This window comes from Streptopelia decaocto (assembly GCF_964273445.1).
Source record: "Streptopelia decaocto genome assembly, chromosome: 1".
Taxonomy (NCBI): Eukaryota; Metazoa; Chordata; class Aves; order Columbiformes; family Columbidae; genus Streptopelia; species Streptopelia decaocto.
In genome coordinates this window covers 70,606,930-70,629,063 of record NC_138663.1, presented here as the reverse complement: position 1 = coordinate 70,629,063, position 22,134 = coordinate 70,606,930, and the positions used below count along the sequence as shown (strand labels likewise).

At 40.4% G+C, this 22,134-nt stretch overlaps 1 protein-coding gene across 1 annotated transcript; it reads left to right on the top strand.

Moving 5' to 3' along the window:
- Positions 1-6,325: 6,325 nt before the first annotated feature.
- On the top strand, positions 6,326-21,894 carry KLHL42 (kelch like family member 42; the record flags this gene model as incomplete). Its single annotated transcript, XM_082072103.1, has 3 exons — positions 6,326-7,215; positions 14,385-14,578; positions 18,621-21,894. The coding sequence occupies 3 exons, from the start codon at positions 6,326-6,328 to the stop codon at positions 19,070-19,072; spliced, it is 1,536 nt and encodes a 511-aa protein (XP_081928229.1). The 3' UTR covers positions 19,073-21,894.
- Positions 21,895-22,134: the final 240 nt, after the last annotated feature.

The following is a 22,134-nucleotide window of genomic DNA, read 5'->3' as shown; positions in this document are numbered from 1 at the left end:
AAAACCTCTGCACGAAAGCTGGAATCTGTGTGTTCAAACAAAGAGCAACAGAAGTCTCAGCCAGATTAGATTTATACAACTATAAATCTACTGCCATACATATAAACTTGAGCCAAGTTTTATGACAAAAAGCACAATGTTTAGCAAACAGTAATGAATGAATGCTGATTTACGATAGACCTTGAAACTAGGCAAAGGGGATGGAGTTTCAATATTGTCATGAATTTTATACAGCTGGGTATGTACTGAAAGTCTTCTGTGTGGGTTACCATTCATCTTACCTAGTTATTATGTACTAAAATTCAGCTCTGCCTGTCTGCACCAGGATTTAAAAATATATGCTGCCTTAAAAGCACCCAGTTTATTCTCATCTAGACAGAGCAACACAAGAAAATTCTGGCTGGGGATGCACGATGCATTTATGCAGAACAAACATCCCTGACAGGAGGTTCAGCAGCACTCCAGCAGCCTGACCCCTGTTGAGGTTTTGTCAGGAACACTTATTTCACCTGAGAGAGTTTCAAGGAAATTCCTTACTGGATCATTGGTGTAAAAAATAGAACAGATTGAATACTGTTGTAACAATTTAGATGCTCACATGTCATGTTGTCTGGTGATGGAACTCTTCTCATGATGCACAGAGAATGCCCAGCAGCATACACACTATTGGAACAGCCTTTTTGCTGCCCAGAGAGAGCCCAGTAACACACATGTTAGTATTAATAACTCATTAAATTTGACTAAAGCAGGGATAAGTTAAATATTTGATAATAAATAATCAGTATTAAAAAAAAATCCACTCCAAGTATTTTTTCAGTACTGTTACAGCATACATTTATTGTAAGGAACAAATATTAAATAGTACATCAAAAGCACAAAAATTAAGCAGGAAACAATAGGTAATAAAGTCTAAACAAGTACTATCAGAAATAAGTTTTTTTTTTTTAATAGCATCGCTAATGGTGTAGGGTAAGAAACGCTTTGTTTGGATGCAAATCTGAAAAAAAAAAAAATAATTTGCCTTTATTTAGCAGCTCATCCTTCACAAATGATAGACATTTCAGTTGAAATAAAATTATGCTCCAGTCAGTTCCTCTCAGAAATGCCAAGACCCTTTAGAACACTGATATTTTTAATGCTGAAATACTGCAGGCTATTTCCTATGTTCCACAGATGCTTACTTTGTATCCTGTGACAAGGAAAATACTGAACAATGTCAGCAGTTGGGGAATCATTTCCAAAAGACTAATTCCTCTTTGAGTAATTCCACTATTACTCAATACACAGTTCCCTGGCAGTACAGTACAATTCCCTGGCGTCTCAGAGGGAGGAATGTGACACTTTATATTTTATATTAGATAGCATGTGTATTTTAAACATCCCCTGATTCTGTTCCAGTTCACATTTTAGACTAATAAGGCTGAAAGGAATTCAAATTTTACTTTGTTTTTTCCCTTTATGTGGTCCTTTCCTTAGACCAATCAGGTTGATGTTACTTTCTGGTTCTCATGTATTACCCGGGGTCAAATCAAGAGAAGGTTTGCCTAAAACAAAGACAAAACCACTGCAGCCTTCCTTCAGGCCCTGTACTGATGCTTAAGGGTTTGGTTCTCCTCTGCTGCAGATTTTTTTGTGATCTTGGGTTAGACCCACAAAGAAATTCAGGCTATCTTTCATGTATATGTAAAACAGGTTTCCTGCCAAGAAAAGCATTTGTCATTCTGATTCCCAGTCACTGGTACTCCTTTTACCCCACTTTGCTGTGTCTTGTGACCTTACTAGTCTGGAGACGCATTCCACTTACCACACAAAGCCATTGAGTGGTTCATGGAGGAAAAACAAGTAGCCATGGTTTTCTAAGTGAATCTAAATCGTCTTAAATACTTGAAGTGAATGTAAAGTGTAAGCAGGCATCAGTCTTAGAATCATAGAATAGTTTTGTTGGGAGGGATCCACAAAGGTCATCTAGTCAAACCCCCTGCAATGAGCAGGGACATCTTCAACTAGATCAGGTTGCTCAGAGCCCCGTTCAGCCTGGGCTGGAATGTCTCCAGGGATGGGGCATCTACCACCTCTCTGGGCAACCTGGGCCAGTGTTTCACCACCCTCATTGTAAAAAACTTCTTCCTTATGTCTTGCCTGAATCTCCCTTCAGTTTAAAACCATTGACCCTTGTCCTGTCGTAAGAGGCCTGCTAAAAACTCCATCCCCATCTTTCTTATAGGCCACTTTTTAGGGGCTCGCAATAAGTTCTCCCGAGACTCTTCTCCTTTCCAGGCTGAACAACCCCAACTCTCTCAGCCTGTCCTCACAGCAGAGCTGTTCTGTCCCTCTGATCATTTTTGTGGCCTCCTCTGGACCCTCTCGAACAGGTCCATGTCTTTCCTATGCTGAGGGCTCCAGAGCTGGATGCAGTGCTCCAGGTGGGGTCTCACCAGAATGCACACAGCACACAGAGCAGGCTTGCACCAGGCCTGTGCACATCTCTTGCCAGTCAGGAAGCATGAGCTGAGTTCCCTGCGAAAGAGTGCTGCTTCTCTCTAGTTATCTCTGGCTTTGCTTTTCCCGGCTGTGTAGCAATAGCCCTTCCTGACTGTGTTTCCTTGCTTTTGCTGTGCTGTAAGAGTCAGAGGGCTATAGAAATGTATGCCCAGGCAGAGAAAGGGTCAGAAGCTTAGGTTTTCCATATCATGGTTGAATGGTCTATTACAATGTAGCTGCTGTATAAAAGAGTTTCTTCCATTTCCAAGTCTTGCTAAAAGAAAATAGTGATCTCTCTTCAGCCTTGGAAATAATTCAGGCATTAACTACAAGAAAATAGTTCAGGCACCAAGCACAGGAAAAGGTGTCTAGACTGTGAATCCCAAGTAGAAATGGCCATCTCAACTCTAGAGTGAGGGCACCCTTATTGACACTCTCTGGTGCCTTCCCACTCCATTTGTAGGCATTTGTAGAATCCTTTTCCTTTAGATAAATTTGTCTCTCACGCACTGTAAAGAGAGACCTGAACTATCTAAAACAGCTTGAAGATTTTGGTCCAGAAGCCAAATTCTAAAAGCTAGATATTGAAAAGCTGACCATAATTACCCTTGTCTTCCTCTCTGGGTAAATGTCTTGTTCTTCAGGGTATGTTCTTTTATCACAGACTACTTAACAACTACCATGACACAAACTTGTTTTCTTGCTGTTTTATGCTTCAGCATGTTCCTAAAGAGTGATAGATGGTCTTCCATATTTGTCTCAAAGATCATGCAAGTCTTTCATGGCTCTTAACTACAGATTTTGACTTTGTAGCTGTAGCACTAGAGTTCCACTTTTAACTCTGAAAAATGCATTTCTTAGTCTTTTAAGATAAAACAAGATGACTGCTGGTGAAACAGCGAGACCTTTGATTCCAGTATAATATGATATTAGCATTAAACAATATAGCTGTGGACTTGGAGACAGATGAAATTATCTCTACAAATACTGAACAAAAAGGTAGTCCTTGCCTTAGCGCACTGGCAGTGAGGATGATATAAGCACACCATACAGACTGACTGATTAGCATAGTAAAAAAACCAAAGGAACTGCCCTGTCAGCATGCTCTGACTTAACAGAGTTGCCCTGTCCTAAGCCTGGATAAAGTACAGAGAGCTGACAATCAGCCTAGTAAAAACAATTGCTTAAGGAAACAGATTTAGGCTTTTTGCAAAAGTGGCCATTCAAGAGAGAATACTGCTGACCCTGTGTGCTTGTGGTGGCTCCTGATGAACACGATATAAGTCAGTGCTCTTCAAAGTTTGCTCACAGAAAGAAAATACTTATTAGTACATTACAGGACTGATCCAGCCTATTAAAAACCTCATGGACTGTGAGGAAGATGGACTTGAAATCCTTCACAGAGTGGCAGGTGCAGACACACAGGCAACAGGAAGAAATATAAGAAATATAAATAAGGAATATAAAAAATAAGGCAACAGAAGAAATATTCCATCTATCCAGGCTATAGTGTCAGCACTTTGAGGGAACAGAACTTGTCATAACTACATGGAAAAAGATCACTCACCAATTAGGAGCTAACTTACAAATACATCAAACATACGAGACTCCAAACCAGATGTCTAAAGATGGCAATCATACCAGCATGTTGGCAATCGTACTGTATTCCAACAGGGGAGCTTAACGGTCATGACAAACATGAGCTCTCTGTTTACCTCTGGAGTATGAATGATTACAATTGCCTGAAATGTCTGCCTGTGGGAATTAAAGTACAAGAAGGAAATAAGGGTTGGACTTCTAGTGAACGGGTAAGACACTTGTGTATGATGATCTTTTCAAGCCTGAACAAGGCAGAAAAAAAACCCAAAAAAACAACACACAAAAAACCCCAAACAGCCAGTGCTCAGACTCAAGCTTCAGCTGTTTATAATGAAGTCAAAAAACCAAATGATGCAGTGCTTCATCAAGAACAGGAGACAGGAAAGTGGAATTTGAAAATTAATTAAATATCGAGGGAGAATAAAAGAGGAAAACAAAACAAGCACACAGGGAAACTTCTTAGTAGGAAGGAGAAAACGAAAGGTGATAGCTACAGACTGAGCTGCTGAACTGGTTGGAATCCTAAATAGAATTATTTCAGAACATGAAATAGGCCCTTGAAAAACAATGTAATGAATATGTTTTGAAGTGAGGAGGAAAACAAAACTGCACAGCTATCTAGTCCACCTCAACAAATGCTTTTATAGAAGTCTGCAGAAAAAAACACCTGTAACTCTGAGATTGATGTTCATGTAATCTGCATGGGCTAGACTTAAGAAGCTGAAGATTAACAAAACAGTGAGAGAGGATCATTGAGTACCATTTCACAGAGGAAATGCTAAAAATGAAACAACCCTGGCCTCCTTAAGGAAAATATGTATATATAAAGAAACAGCCTAATACCACTCCCAAGAGTTTTAATAGTTGGAGGAAGTGATCCCTTCTGAGTAGTAGAAATAGGGAGTTGTCTGAAAACTAAGCAATCTGCAATGACTGGAGATGAGTCACATTACTGCTAGAGAGAAAGATTTTCTGGAGTCTACAATACATGGAGTGAAAGAAATATCTTTATAAAGATAAAAATATATTCTTAAAATCTTTTATTAGGCATCATCATTTAAGAATACACAGGATGGCAGACTTCCTCATCTATTTCATGAGTTGTTTTAAAAACAAACAAACAAACCAAACGCCCAAACCAACCAAGAACCAAAACTATGGACAGTCATTATGTTTCAAGAAGGTAACAAGGCAAACAGCAAAACAGTCACTTTGTCCATGCCCAAGATGCTCGATTATTAACTTGCTCTTTCCTTGTTCATGTCAAACAAATTCACGGCCCTGGTATGTAGATAATTTTTTATGAATAACATAGGTGTCCTACTCCGGGAACTTAGTTTAAATAGAAAAGATAGGGTAGCACAACAACTTACATAGTATCTTTATATGCCAAACCAGGAGCAGAGACACTGGGGGATTTGCGCAGGAGGAATCGGGAAGGTCATAGCAAAATTATGTATCGTTCCTAAATCCTCCTGCTACACTAGATGTGCAAGATGATTCTTCCTGTTGACTTTTGTCAGTGAATGCCACTGTGCCAAGCATCGGGCTGACTGTATCGCTCCCGCCTCCTCTTTGGCTACGCGCGAATACATGTCCACATACCCTATTTTTTTCTTTTCCTGACTGCGTGGTTCGAGAATATTCCCCCTCTGCAGAGGTGCAGAGGTACATTTATGGCAGGAGGCTAGAGCTGCCGGCTGGGGCTGCCATCCCGGACCAATTCAGGCAGCGCCAGAGGGGGCGGCGGGGGAACGGCCGCACGTTTTGCCTGTTGCTGCAGGAGCACTTCGTCTCTCTGATCGCGCCCCCGACACGCACATGAGCCGGAAAATCCGCCCCCTCCCAGGCACAGGGGCTGGGCGGGTGGGTGCCCTGCAATGTGGTTTGGAGCTGATGCACCCAGCGGGCAGCCGGGCAGCGCGGAGAGGAGCGGCCGCCGCCTGAGCGCTCAACATTGCCTTTTTAGGGCTTTTTTTGTCTTTCCTCTGTGTGTGTGTTTTCTTTTTTTTTTTTTTTTTTCCTCCTTCCCCTTCATCTCTCCTTGCAGGGGCAGAGCCGGCAAGGCTGCGGCAGCGCCTCCCTCCCTCCCAGACCGCCTCCCGCAGCAGGGCCCGGCCCGGCGCCGCTCCGCTCCGCACCGCTCCGCTCCTCCCACCGCAGCCGCGGCCGCCGGGGCGGAGGCGGAGCCTGCCCGTAGCCGGCAGCGGCCCGGCTGAAGCGCAGCCAGGGGAGGGGGTGAGCGATGTCCCTGGCGGGGCGGCGGCGGCAGGAGGAAGAGGAGGGGGAAGGGGAAGAAGGGGATGGGGCCGGCGAGGGGGAGGAGGTGGTGCAGATCCGGTTGGGGGACAAGTGCTACCCGGTGTGCAAGAGGAAGCTGATCGAGCAGAGTGACTATTTCCGAGCCCTCTACCGCTCGGGCATGCGGGAGGCAGGGCAGGGCCAGGAGCAGCTGCTGCGCGGGGGGCTGAGCGCTCTGGGGCTGGAGCTGGTGCTGGACTTCATCAACACCTCCTGCCTGGCCAGGCTGGAGCAGGAGGAGGGGGGCGATGAGGAGCCCCCTTTGCTGGAGGAGCTGGTGGAGGCCGCTTCCTACCTGCAGGTCACCCCTTTGCTCCGCCTGCTCCTCTCCCAGGTGAGGCTGGGCAACTGCTTCGAGCTGCACCGCCTGGCTCAAGTCTACGGTCTCCAGGACTTGCACGATGCCTGTCTAGACTTCATGGCCACCCATTACCACCAGGTGCTGCGGAGGCCCGATGCCCGGCCACATCTCCTCCTGCCCCATGCTCTCCAGGAGCAGTTGAAGGAGAGGCGGATGAGGGGCACCGCCACCCTCGTGGCCATTGGGGACTTCATGGGTGCCTCCACTCTGGGCTTGCCTCCTGGCTGTCACCCTCAGGTGGAAGCCCCCTGGTCTATGCTGAGGTATGATGAGGAAGCAGAGAGGTGGTTGCCCATGGCCAGCAAACTGCCCCCTGATCTGGTTAATGTCCGAGGCTACGGGTCGGCGATGCTGGACAACTACCTGTTCATCGTTGGGGGCTACAGGATCACCAGCCAGGAGATCTCGGCTGCCCATTGTTACAACCCTTGCCTAAATGAATGGAGTCAACTGGCTTCAATGAACCAGAAGAGGTAACTCCTACTCCCCGAAATACACGTGTGTCCATGTATGTTGTCAAAATAGACCCTGCTGAGTCACGTGGTGTTGGCTGGACGCAACGTTACAAGAAGTGATTCAGACCTGTCTCTGTGCTGTGAATCACCAATGTCTCTTGCATCGTGTGGCGGGAAGGACTGCAGTGCTTGGCAATGGCTTGGCAGCATGCCACTGGAGCGGCCTGGCAAACCTTGTCTTTACCAGCAACAGTCATCCCGCTGCAGCGCGATGCTGCTGCGTCTCTCCTGCTTAGGGTCCCCTCTGCATAGTGTGAGGAGCTGCTGTAGCAAGGGAAGGGTGAGGAGGACGAGGCTTTGTTGCATAAATGGTGGTGGTTAAGGCCTTGGCTGTGGGAGAACATGAGCCAGCCATCAGCAGAGGAGGACTCTGCTAGAGCTCTCCACCATGTGTGGTCGTTCACCTTGGTGTGAAATAGTGGAAAGCTTCCACTTTTCATTTAAATTGCAGTATACAAGGAGCCAGTGTCTCCAAACAGCTGTCTTGCCAGTACTAGAAATTCTCCTCAAAATAGCAAAGATTTAAAAACCAAAAAATATTCTCTTACTTTCTTCATGATATATTTTAAATCCAGTACTGTACATGCCAAGAATTACTGCTCTTAGTGAGGATGTACAGTCTTATCAGAGCTAGAGGTGGCTGAAAAATTTTAGTTGCAGCAGTTTTTCATTGGTTTCTACTTTCATCAAAATCTGAATGTTTTGCATTTCAGTGAAATATTCACAGCAAAATGTCAGGAAGACTGTGAGAAATTTCTCACTTTATAAGAATATTTGGATCTGGGAATCATTAATAATTTTGATGATTTTGCTTTTTTCCTTTATCCTTTTGAATTGTTTGTTTGACATTTATGTTTAAGTTACTATTCAGAAACACTTGTATAATTTACACTTGAAAGAATAATAGAGAGCTAGCCTTGAGGGGGACCCAAGAATAGAGGCCATGTCCCTGGCCAAGGTTTTGGCTGCTCTACCTTAATCACGCTGCAGAGTTACCAAAACAAAGCCTTTTACTTCATTGAAACAAAATGTTTCTGTTATCCAACATGAACTTCCTCATTGTTTCCGTTTTAGAAAAAGTGCTGTCTGAAAAAAGAACAAGTGAGGAGGCCAAAATTCACTGTAGAATGGAAATTCTCTTCTCCATCCAGTAAATTCAAAGAGCTTGCAGAGACCAAAACCATTGGCATGAATTCTTTGTATCTGGGTAGTAAAACTGCGGTCTCTGTTCTGGTCTCTATTTAGCTCTTGCCAGCTAAAACCCCTCAAAACAGGGATTTGACCTAAAATTAGTGCTTTACCATTTCATCCTTGTTTTTCACTTTGTGAGAATATCGCTGAAATGATTTCCTCCATACTCAGTCTTCGGAATTAACTGGATTTTTTTTTTTTTTTTCAGTATTTCTGTCTTCTTGAAACAGTGCTGCAAAAAATTTTATCTGTAAAATGAGTGTTTACTTTTAATCACTGTAAACACCTTCTCTTACAGACATATTTCTTAGAACCTGAGCCTATAAGTGGTCTTCACTGAGTTGCCTGTGAAAACTGAGATGTTTTAGCCATCCTCACTTCAGCAGTCTTGCCTACATGAGCACAACTGAGAGTGCATTGGCCTCTGTAAAAAAAGATGGTGGAGTCAGACCACACAGCATCTCCCATGGAAATTAACTTAAACATAGAAGTCCCACGTTGATCAAGTTACGAGGTTTTGGCATTGGTTTGTGTGATGTATATAGCAAGAGAGATATTATTATGTGCGATGATTCTGCAGCATGGCACATGAGAGCCTTTTAGAAAAAGCTTTTTTCAGGCCCTTTTTTTTACCTCATAACTTGACTGTTCAAACTGTAGATCAGCCATTTTTCCGCCACACTTTCCTTTTTTTCTAGGATATATAATTGTTATGTCTGAACTAAACTAACAATGTTTTCTCCTTATATTACTATTTTCAACTGCACTACCAAAACAACTGGATCTTGAAGCCCATCACAGGTGACAACAAGGTATTCCTTAGCACAGAATGTCACATTGGCGATTTATGGCAGAAAAGTAGTATGTGAATGGATATTTTTGGAATAGTCTCTGTTCTTGCGTTTCATGGTAGCAATTTCAGGTCAAAAAGAACCCAGAATTATATCTGCCCCTGGATTGCAAGGTTGTATGTTGGTCTCTGAATGATAAGCAGGGGATATTTTTTTTCATGGAAACTCTGCTGACCCCTTCACAAAACATGTTTTTGACTTGAACATTTTCGTGGAGTATCATATCTGAAGTTACTGGCTTTTTTTCTGTCTGACATATCATTTCAGCCCTTTGATGACCAGCTTGACATTTAGTGGCCAGAACACAGGATGCTGTAGGAGCCAAGAGCAGGAAGGTTTTTAGGATCAGGGAGTTTGCATTCAACAGGAACAACCCGTCTGCTGCACAGATGTGCTGCAATGAGATCTGCACTTTGCTTGGCATTGTATTTTTAGTTTGTTATGCTGTAGTAAAATAAGCAGGGCACTTGGCCAGCATGCTGCTTAGGAGTTGCAGTCATATGACTGTCTGCCAAATGAGTTTATGTCAGCTGATGTAATTACATCCCCTAGATGAATTTTTTACATACCTTGAAGGAGGGTTCTGTTTCCCATTGAAGTTGGTTTGACTTCGGGCAACATTTAAAGAGTATCTGGATCTAACCTATGAGAATAGATGCATATGTTGGCCTCAAGAGAAGGCTGAGGAGTTATGGAAATAATTGTTCTTATTTGCTGTTAATATAAGAACTTCTCTGCCATCATCAAACCTTGTAAATGCTATTATTTTTATTTTAATTATTTCCATTATTATAATATAGAATCCCAGGATGCTGGGATGCTTCATGTGCATAGATGAAATAGTCCCCACTTACTTCTAAGTAGAAAACAAAAGCTGTCAGATATGTACTGAATACTTAGCAGTCATTTTGGTTTAGGTTATAGCTGTTAACTTTCTTTCCAGATGTAGATGTCTTATTACTGTAGTTTCAAATTTGTTCATGATAAGTAACTCCTGTATATTATTCTTGTGATGCCCACATAAGCTTGAGAAAGTATTATTTCCTATTTATGCATAGACAATGAAGACAAAATAATTTTCTCAGGCTCATACAGGAAGCTTAAGACTGAAGCTGGAATTTCTCATCATCTGAGAGCTAAATCTGGTGCCTGTCACAGATATTCCCTAAAAAAAATCAGAGTTTCTAGATCTTTTAATTCTAGAGATATTGCTGTACTTGGAATAGTGTCTTCAGAGAACTACCTGCGCTTTTCTGTGGAAGAAATTCCATGTAAATGTTGCCCAAGATCACTTGTGTTCTTTGGGGACAGGAAGGCACTTCAGGGACTGTTCAAACAATGCCCTTCAATACCTTCCCATACTTTTCTTTAAATTGATGCTGTCAGTTGAAATTTGCTATTTAAGAATAATATACTCAGAGGATTTCTACTGCATGTGCCAGTTACAGCTGTATATTCCACTTTTATTTTCCTTCAGAACACTCATGGCAGGTAGATCTTCCAGGCTTGGAAGACCCTTGTAAACCACTGGCTGGGATTATACACATGCACGTGGAACATGTTTTTTGTGAGTAATCTGTGCCTGAACTGCTGCCACTCTGAGGACTCCTACAAGAATATAAGAGAGGGTGATCCTGCAGTATTATGGTGGTTTATGAGACCTTCTCTTTCCACTTTTTTTTTTTTACTCAAAATTCCTCTGTGTTTAGCGAAGATAAACTTTTGAAAAATTTTGAAGTTAGAAATATAAGTGTCACATTTATCAGAAATATGTCATGTACTTCCAAAGCTAAAGGTTGGATGCAGTGTGCTCTGCGGACTCATGTAAGGAATGTAAAAAAAGGTGGTTCATGAAAAAATGTAAAATGCTTTGGAACTGCATTTGTAACTATGCTTTCATGATTCTTCATCCCTGTTGTAAATGCTTTAACTCTAGAACAAAGATGTCATCTGATTTGTGAGAAGGAAATTTCAAGCTTAAAGTTGATCATTTGGCAGGAAGGAACCACAGGTTAGTCCAACCCTCCTGCTTTCCAGCAGGACCCAACTTACCTTGCCAATACAAGTCTAACTTGTTCTTGAAACCCTCCAGCAATGTGGATTCCAGCCTCCCTGGTAACTTATTCCCCTGTTTAGCTGCTCCTCTGATCAGGAAGCCCTCTCTAATATCTATACTAATTTTTTCTTGTACACTAAATGAATGACATCTGTTCGTGAACAAGAAGAATGCTTGTTGTTTTTATAGCCACTTTCAGAGTGGTCTCCTATAGATACATCTATGTCTCTTAATGCAATCCAGAATAATGTAGGGTTTTTTTGCAAGTTATTGAATGTCTTGTATTCAGAAAGCTATGCATACTGACCCCTAGATCTTTTTGCATTTGTTCATTGTATTTTTTTCCTTTGTGCATATAGTGCTTTGCACTTGTCTTTATTGAACGAAAAATGTATTTTGAACTATGGTAAAACCCCACAGCTTGCTCTTGCTTGTGTTCCTGGGGTTCTTTTTTAGTGGAAACAAGGGACGTCAGAAGACAGGTCATACCCAGTTTTGTCCCAACAAGAAGGGTTCCTACTAGGCCTGGCATTTGGAAAACGCTTTTGATCCCTCAAGTTTAGATAACTCACTGGTGTGAGTGGAGTCATATTGCAGTTGAATCTGACGGACTGTTCAGCTCTGTCATTTCCAAGCTGTAGTCCATGGAACACTTAGTTGTGGAGAGCTGGCTGGTTGCTCAGTGTTTGCTTTCCTTGTTTCCAGCTGCCCCAACACATTAGAAGAGTGTAAAAATACACTAAATATTTCCTAATGTTCACTCTCCATAAAAACACCTGCTGTTATTGGCATGGAGAGGTGAATGGCAGAAGTTTTTCATAACCTATTGAGCCATTGTCTAAACTTTCGTATAAAGTGTTCTGATGGATACTTACAGCTACTTTTGAGTAAAATTACCCTTGAAGTTAATGTGTTCCATAAATCTGAGACACTTCCACTGCATGCCATCCATTTTAACAAGCATTGGAAGTGGTTACATGACTGACACAACTGTACGTGGCCTCCTTCTAGAATAATTGAAGTTGAAAGTTGTGCCATACATATTTCACTGGATAGTTTTCCCTGTGTTGCAAGAACCAATTCAGTGATACAAAGGCCAACAAGCAAAAATTGGATAAATTACCTCCATTCAGATAAATAGTAAGAGGCTACAATTAGAGGGTAACTAGAGAAGCACATGTGAGTTAGAAAACCTGAATTCTTTAACGTTCTGGCACTACACACTTGTTTAGTTAATTCGTGTCCTCTGTGGCAGAACTTTTAGCATGTTTAAAAAGTGGCTAGAAGATCTTAGAATAGGGAAACACTATCTGTGTGTATGTGAACTCATTTCATAAGCCAAAAATCCTGCACCATCTCCATCACAGGCACAGTTACAGACTTTTTAACATACTTCAGATTTTAAAGGACTGCTTGGAAAATGCATTTACATTTTGTGGTTTTGTTTCCTTGTTGATTTGTAGATTTCTTTTTTTCCACCATAATCTTTAGAACAGGTACATTGGTTTGAAAATCATAATGTTTTGCAAGTAGTTATTCTCATTTCATACCCACTATTGATTGCCATGTTATTTTGGATTCTCTAAGATGGAAAATCTAATTGCTGTAGAGATGAACAGAGTGACCTAATCATAAATGTCAGCAAAAAAAGATGAATAAAAAGCAATTAATTCATTCAAAGGAGCATTTTAATTTCCAAAGCTATATCAGGATGACAAGAACAAAATGATTCCATCTGGAAACAAATTCTTTTTCCAAATATATTTAATAAAAATAAATTGCAGGGCAGTCTGCTGCTAGGCAGGGTTCATTTTGTCCAGACAAACCCCTGCAAAACTACTTACCGGTCCGTTTTGAATCTTGGATTCACGCAGAGTGAAACTCACTTTACTGCTCAGCAGGCCAATGCAAGTCTGAAGCAGCACTTCAGTTTTATGGACATAACACAGTTCCCCATTTGGCTTTATGCTGAGCTGGTGCACGCTGATGACTTTCACACATTTAGTTAATTGGGCTACTGCATGGTGAAATCTCAGTTTGGCGCAGCAGCAGAGAAGGAACAACCTTTCTAGGCAATGAGACTGTTTCTGAGGAGAGGAAGAGCTCATCTTTTATTAGACCAGCTTCCATAGCTGGAAGGAACAGCTGAGCAAGGAAGCCATCTATCTTCAAGTCCTCCAGTTTCTTCCTACAGACTTGCACCTTTAATTTCTATAGGCCATTTTTTTTCTGCCTGTATTATCTTAAAAGTGTAAGACATAAGCCTTCTTGCGCTTCAGTAATTATCAAGTTGTTCTTTGCCATGTGTGAAGTACAACAGCATAATCAAAACAAAGAAGAAATAAAGGAACAGGGCATTGCCTGTGGAGTGCAATGTATTTTGTTCGGCTATGGGTAGAACATTAACTTACAGATATATCTTGCTTCAGTGGAACGGAGGATGTATATTTGGTAGTTTAATGCAGAATAAGGTACAGGAGGTTCCCCCTTCTTTTGCAGAACGTGATTCAATGTGTACCGTTTTAAATCTCTGTTTATAAGGGTTATTAAAGATATTCTATATTACAGACTAAGATGAATACACATTCTGAGGCATTCATCAAGTCTTGTTTGAAATTTCTGCAGTTTTAACTAAAATAATACCCTGGACTCTGTGTATATATAATACGTTTTTCTCTACTAAAAGTACTTTGCTGGAAGCCGAGTAAAAATGAGACATCTACTGAACACATTAGTTAACTAAACATTTAGAGCTCAGACTGTGACATTGAAATCCAAAATAAAATACTCATCATTCTCAGCATCAATGTAATTAGCATCCAGAATGTCACTGGTTACTGTCCTTAGTAATTACAGTATAATTATGGAATTTTGGCCTTGCACATAAGAGCTCAGATGCTGTAATGTATGAAGTGATGGTACAAGTTGTAAGTGATGATCGGTGTGTTGGAGCCTTGATAGGAAGAACTTTCCTATATTTTTCTGTATGTCTATGCAACCTATTTCAATGCTGCAATCTTTTCTTTCAGGTCCAATTTTAAGCTCTTGGCTGTAAATGGAAAGCTCTATGCCATTGGTGGTCAATCCCTTTCCAATGTGGAGTGCTATAACCCAGAAAATGACTGGTGGAATTTCGTAGCATCCATGCCAAACCCTCTTGCAGAATTCTCAGCTTGTGAATGCAAAGGCAAGATCTACGTCATTGGAGGATACACTACACGAGGTAGAAAGCTTGCTTTTATTTTATTTTATTTTATTTTATTTTATTTTATTTTATTTTATTTTATTTTATTTTATTTTATTTTATTTTATTTTATTTTATTTTATTTTATTTTATATTTTATTTTATTTTATTTATTTTTTTAGCATCATTGCTTCTAAGGCCCACATAATTTTCTTCTCTTTTTCAAGAAATCTTTTGAACTGATGTAGAAAGCTGCATAATATTCATTAAAACATGTAGAAATAAATCACTGGTAGAAAATAATTGACAAATGTAACAAAAAAAATTAGCTCTGTCATAGAGGAATCAGATTTTTTTTTTTCTAGGACCTTTTCAGACCTGGGGTGCTATTATTCTGAGGGAACAGACTGATGGCTACTCCAGCAGCCAACTTAGCCCTCCTTCTTTTAGATTTTGATCACACAGTAGAAAGAGAGGTCTCAACAAATACACTTGTTTACTTTTTAAATACCTATTTGAGGCTGTGAGAAGGAGAAATATTAAGAAAATATCTGCCCGCATTAGTATTTCTCATGTACTGATAGATGTCACGGCCCTTTCACTATAGCATTTCAGTGTTTCACAGGCAAATTCAAGCTATAGTTAAGATTTTCAGTGCTGAAATCCCTTAACTGAATAATTAATCAAAAGCAGGAACCAACATTTTTTACTTACTTCTTTTCTATACCTTGTTTTCTAAGGATACTGCAGAGAGGGAAGGATTTGAAGTTGCATTGTCTCCTGACAATTACTTTATCCAATGGAAAAGCAATCTATTTAAAAAAGGCTCCCATGTTATCATTCCTTAAGCACATAGTGCCATTCTTTGGGAAAAATACAATTTTCACAGAGTTTTAAAAGTACTTTTATTTTTTTTTCCCTCTTGTCAAATTTACCAGGATTTCCTAGATTTAAATTCCTATCTCTAGGCCTTCGCCCACTTCATTTGACCACAGTGGTTTTGTTTTCCAAATGGAGAATAAAATTAAAAGAAAGATCAACTTTTACAGAGAGTACTGCAAGCAAAACTGAAGTGACATTAGAACAAGCTGTCCCTTCTAGTGTTTGAGTACATTTTAGCTCTGAATCATTATAAAGTTTATAAAAGACACACTTCCACCCCTGATGGTCCTTGTGGTAATGATAACCTTCAAAAGCTTTTTGCCCGGTTCATTCTGACCCAGAACCTGGTGGCTTCACTGCAGAAAACAGAAGATATCGCTGTGCATGTGTCTGTATGGAAGGCCATGCCGTGGTGTGCTCTGCGCTCCCAGTCCCCCAGCCGTCCCTGCTAAAGGACCTGTTGGGGTTCCTTGTGCTCCCTGATGTCCAGCACTAGGACTGAACAATGTCTGGCACACAGCACTTGCTTTGCTGAAAAGTCAGACCCAAGGACAAACATCCTTTGAGACACAACAGCAGAGACCAAAGAGAAGGGACTGAAACACGGTAGTGGGAAGACCTGTTGTGATAGACTAAAGTTAGGGTTTTGTCATTTTTATCTAGAGAAAGAAGAGGTAAAATGAAAAAGCTCTTGAATTGGCTAATAGTGCTACGAAGTTATGGGAGTAGGAGCTTTTCTTCTTCATTCCCTGAATTTTGCAAGTCCCTTTTCTAGAGCTTGTGCTGCTCTTTCTTCAGACTGCCTACTCCGGCTGTCGTGTGTAGTAAGATCCGCATATTGCTGCTGCAGATCCTATTCCCTTAAAATTCATTCACAAAGCGTGTGTAGTCAGGATTGCTGCCCTGCGTCAAGCTCCTTGTTTGATACTTATTACCCGTGGTTTCAAGTGAAGGGGGATAGTCAGTGAGTTACCTCTTGCTTCTTCCACACTTACTGACCTTCAGGCCTCTGTCTTTTCCTAGATATTTTCCTAGGTCTTACCCTAAAAGCTGTTTTTAATGGAAACAGAATAGTAAACCAGCATAAAGTTCTGAGCACAACTAGGCTAATGTTTAAATCCAAGACCGTTCAGGACAACAAACATCTGTCTGTGTTCTTATAAATCCTTATAGATCCTTTCCTGAATGAGGGTCTTGCTGTGACACTTCGGCTTAGGACAGCTTAGAAACCAGAACTGCTGCACCCACACTGGTGATTCACCTTCCAAGCTATGCAGATGTCAGAGAGTGTTAAGGCCTAAATATCTGAGAGATGCTGAAGTTCATTTGCTATTTCACTACATTCACTACATAAAATACACACAGCAGTTAATATGTAAATTTTTATTTTATGTTAGTATTTCTGTATATGCCTCAGTTTGGGTAGGTTTTGTGGGCTATTTTTTTTTAATCTCTGTAGAGCTTTCTCCTGAGACTGCACTTTCCAAAAGATGATAGGATCTGGAATTTTCCTCTGTAAATTACGATGACAATTCTTGAGTAAAGACCCTCCTTCCAGTTCATAGCTTTCCCTTCTGAACCTAGAAGTTCCATGTCAGGCACTATAATGTTCATGTGTTGTACTGTGTTTTTGTTGTTGTTTTGTTTTGGGGTGGGTGTTTTTTTTGTTTGTTTGGTTTTGTTTGCTTTGGTGTGTGTGTGTTTGTGTTTGTTTGGGTTTTGGTGGTGGTGGTGGTGTTTTTGTTTGTTTTGTTTCAGTGGATATAAAAGACCCAGTCTCTGGACTGAGCAAATGAGGGCCATATCATAACAGACTTCCATTTCATGTGCCCCCTCTCAAACCATAGCACCTTTTATCTGGGAATATTACTGTTAGAGTTAGGCATAAAAACTAAACTGGAATTTCCCCCAGCAGTGAGTCACTGTTTGTAGACGAAGACCATCTATATGTAGAACTTGATCAGCAATTTCCTAGACCATAACTATGATGTTTTCCCTTTTATTTTCCTTTCATTTAAAGTGGATTAGGTGTTCAACGGTGACTGAAAATTGAGTGCAAGCAAATGCTATAGCAGCACCTCCCTAATCATGCTGCTAGTGCACTTCATTAATGGCAATCCAGTTATATTTATGGCTGTTTATACCTGTGCCCTGACATAACTTATCTGTGTGTCACCATCTGCTGTGTTCCACTTGGGAGCTCATCTGGAGATCATAATGCAGGATAGGCTTGTAATATGGAACAGATTTTATTAAAAATCCAGGCTGAAGTCTGCAAACCTGTTGCTGCTTGTCACTTGAGTTTGGATTTAAACTCAGGTCTCCAGAGATTGAAACTGAATTTACTAGCTAACGAGTCCTGTGCATTCTGTGTTAATTTAGTGGAGCCTTGGGGACACAGCCAGGGTCTTCACTGAACTACAAATCAGGGTGGTATTGTCACAATTTCAGAGAATGAAAATGTTGCAAACACATGCATGCACTGTATTGTAACTGAAGTATAGACATGGCTTCAGCTTTTTGCTGTTTCTCTGGCTGATGCAGGAGCACAGAGTTTCTGGTTCTTAAATGATTTTGACAATTCGTGTTCATCTCTTTATATGGTACTGAGTGTGTGTCCTTAGGTCATCCACGCCACTTGAAGAAATGTAACTAGCTTTATGAATTTTCTACCATAAACATTTGATTTATGGAATGAAATGCAAAGTATGAAAGTTAAACTTGGATGATAAATCATCACTTGACAGCCATTAATGAAGCATACTGTGTTCATGGTAATTCAATTAGTCTGTGATCACTGTTGGAGAGCAGAATATTGCTCCATTTCCTTTTTCATTAAAAAATCAATTTCATATTTCCAATTTCATAAAAAAACAATTGGAGAGAAAAGTCAAAGCATAAGTTAAAAGGTAGGGCTTATTCTGCTAAAATCTGCAATGCCAGACCATCTGAATCATGTAATGTGCCACCTTAATTTTTCTCTCTGCAAAGGAACAAAATGTTCAAACCTTATTGTCCAGGGCAAAGAGTTGCAGTTCCCAGTAATCAGTATTTCTTCCCCAATTTGCTATGCTTGTGCTTTGTAATACATTGGCAATCTGTAATAATGGCTGATACAGTTTGTAGGGAGGAAAAATTCTCCTCCATGAGTACCGTCTAATACACTTATTTATTTGTAAATATCTCTTCTCTCTTTCAGATAGGAATATGAACATTTTGCAGTACTGTCCCACTTCTGATTCCTGGACCAACTTTGAAATTTGTGATGTCCATGTTCGCAAACAACAGATGCTCTCTGTTGAAGAAACTATATATCTGGTAGGGGGTTGTATTCATGAACTTGGACCAAACCAAAAATCCAACCAAAGTGAGGATGTGTTAACTGTGCAGTCTTACAATATTGCTACCAAAGAATGGCTCTACCTCAAAGAGAACACTTCAAAATCGGGTCTGAACTTGACTTGCACTCTCCACAATGATGGAGTTTATATATTGAGTAGGGATATTACTCTATCTACAAGCTTGGAGCACCGTGTTTTTCTGAAGTATAATATATTTACGGACAGTTGGGAGTCACTAAGACGCTTTCCAACCTTTGGACAAAACATGCTGATCTGTTCTATGTATTTGCCTGATCTGAGAGTAGTGTAACAGCATTGGGTTTTTCTTTTCAGCTCATTAATCATTCTTGGAAGAAATATTGTTCCCTCTAAATAATCCAGTTTTCAGAATGTAGTGTGGTTGTGTAACGTAGGCATAAAATACTGATTCTGTTCTTTAAAAAAGTTGCAAAATCCAACATCAAGACCAATGCTTCCAGAAGCAATTTTAAGATTTCATTTAAAAATTTTTATTGGTTTGGATTAAAATTTCACCAGGTATTGTTTGCAATTTAAACATTAAAATTATTGTGTTGGTAACTGATAACGGAATTCCAAAGGCAAAACCAATCAGTCTAGTTTTATTCATCTTAATAGTATAGAAGATGAGCAGGAAGTATACATGGTGAAAGTGGAAGTAATTCAATGAAGTAAACAGTAAGTATAATAAAAATCACAAAGCAATTATTTCTTTTAAAATATGGTTTTTACTCAACCTGTGTTCTGTCTAATGCACATTATTTAAAATTGTGTGTACTACCATTTTTAAATCTCATATATGGTAACAAGTGAAATTCTCAAAGGTGCTGGCAATTGGGTCACCATCAAGAAATAAGAACTTTCCCAGAATGATTTGTAGTGCTTTGTCAGGGACTGGGAGTAATTGTCTAGAGGCTTACAGTTGCTGTTTGGATACTAGATGCTCCTTTAATGGCAGTTGGCAGCATTTATTGCTACCATAGGTGGAGGTAAAAAAGGCTCTAAAATCAAGTGGAGAAATTTGCTTATCCTCAGAAAGGTTTTAAGTTTTGGTTATCTTGTATTCTGTAGTATCAAGTGTTAAAGATCAAACTATAGTTGGCAACAAGCTGCATGCTAGGAAAATGTGCGTGAGCATATGGAATGGTGATTCTGCACCAGGTGCATCCTGCTTGATAAGTCATCTAGGACATCCATCATTTGGTATGGAAGGGTTGATTTGTGTAAATGACTACCTGCCAACACCACCCAAAGCGGCTGCACGTGAACATTGTCTCTATCTTGTGTTTTTGGGAGCTCAATAGAAATTACCTCAAGTTCGCCACCCAAAATTATTAGTCTCTACAAGAACACTGTAAGATGGTCACCATGAATAGTCCTTTGTGGGGATTCAGGAACAGATACTCTGGCAGTTTCTCCCAGTTCCTGCCTATTGCATGACAGAATTATAGTCATGATTGGCCCCTTTTCTTTCTGTAGCTGACAAGTTCATAAGCATCTTCTGAAGGTACCCACACAGGTATGGAATGTGTGGTCTTGTGACAAGAAAAGGAGAAGGTCTTGGTCAACATGGGAGGGTTTCACTGCAGCTGCCTTTAGGGAAGAGATACTGAGATTAGGCATGTCCTGAACATATTGCGGGGATGCTGGGTCTGTACCAGCTGTTTTTCCACATGAGAAGACAAGAGATTTAATTCACCTGAACAGGTTCCTAACATATGGATATGTCTTTTTTTTTTTTCTGAATCTTCTTTTGAAGATAGGTGCCTATTGTATAGAGGAGGAGGAGGCAGCAATGGTTCCCTCAAGGTCCTTTTGACTCCCTACTTTTCTATGATTTTGAATGAAATCAGTGCTGACTAAAAGAGCTCTCAGACTTGGAAGTGCCTGGCCAATTACCTACTGCTCACACATTTGGTGCCTAGGTGCGTAATTTTGGTGCTTCCAATCATGCACAGCAACCCGAACAGAAAATCCAGGAAATTCATGCAGAATGAGGGCATTTGAGTTTGAACACTTTTAGGATACAGGTGGACATGAAACAAGGTATTTTGGATGTCCAAAATTTACCTTTTGGGTAGAATTTTTGTAGCCTGGTAGAGTACTTTAGCCCAAACTAGTGTCCACTGTTCAGCTGTATGCATGAATTTAATTAAGTCCATGTCTCTGTGTTAGTATTTATTCCTTTGAAAACACAATGTGTTGAGCAGCTGCTGTGTTTTGACAGAAGTATCAGACTGAACAATGGCTGTCCTGAAATGAAGAAATAAAGTGACTTTCATAAGATTCTTCTTTCAGAAGCATTTTGGAGTAAATATAAGCAGTGTGTCTGTGTCTGGTGATAAATTATCTCAGTCACATTATGTTACTCTCTTTCCTTCATTTCTTTTCAGTTGCAGATTCGGTACACTACAGCTCAGATCTCTATGGGTGGAGGAAGTCACATCTGAGTTGCATTCTCTTGCCTAGCAAATTAACAATGAAAACCCATCATGCCCGGATTTGCAGTGTGGTATACCTAATTAAGTCCTTCCAAACCCACTAATTTCTTAGCGCGGTCCTAATTCTGAAATCTATGACATAATCTTTTAGGTGTTATTACTCTTTTTCACAAGAGAACTTTCCACACTGGGTTTATCTACATGTTGGTTTCAGCTTCCAGTGAGCAAGTGACCACCTTGAAAATATGGATAACCTGCTGAAATGTAGAAGGGAAAGATGGCTGAGACTGTAAATACAGTCAGACCCTTTTGTCAATCCATGATGCAAATTCCTCATATACTGACATCTGACAGTACTACAATCACAAATCAAAACTGGTGTTGAATTTAGTGGTAACACTAGACTGTAATAATCTAAATGGACTGTATTGCTATGTGCTGAAATAAATATATTTTTCTTAAACAAAATTTATTACAGAAAAGTATGCAATGTGGGTGGTCCCCACATCTCAGGAAGAAACCTGAACACCGAGATGACTGTCTCATGCCCTTTTCATTTTTTTTCTGTCACTTTAGTATTTCACATAAGGCACTGTTGGGAAGCTTCTGTCTTTTGGGGCAAGGTTGAGAGTCACTAGCAGAATAATTTAAAAGCTGCTTCTTAGCCAATGGAACTGTTGTTCAATGATTCAGTGTGCTCTCTTTCATTGGCTGGTGGCAGGAAGACTGTCCTCAACTTAAGGACAAATAAGCTTCTTTTGAATGATAATGATGGAACAAGGGGCCTTGCAGTCTGATCAACTGGAAATTCCTGTGTTATCCTGATGTTGCTTCTAACTCACTGGGTGGTCTTGGAGAAATCACTACACCGCCTTGCATCTTCATCCCCAGATTAACATGTGAGCAGGAATTT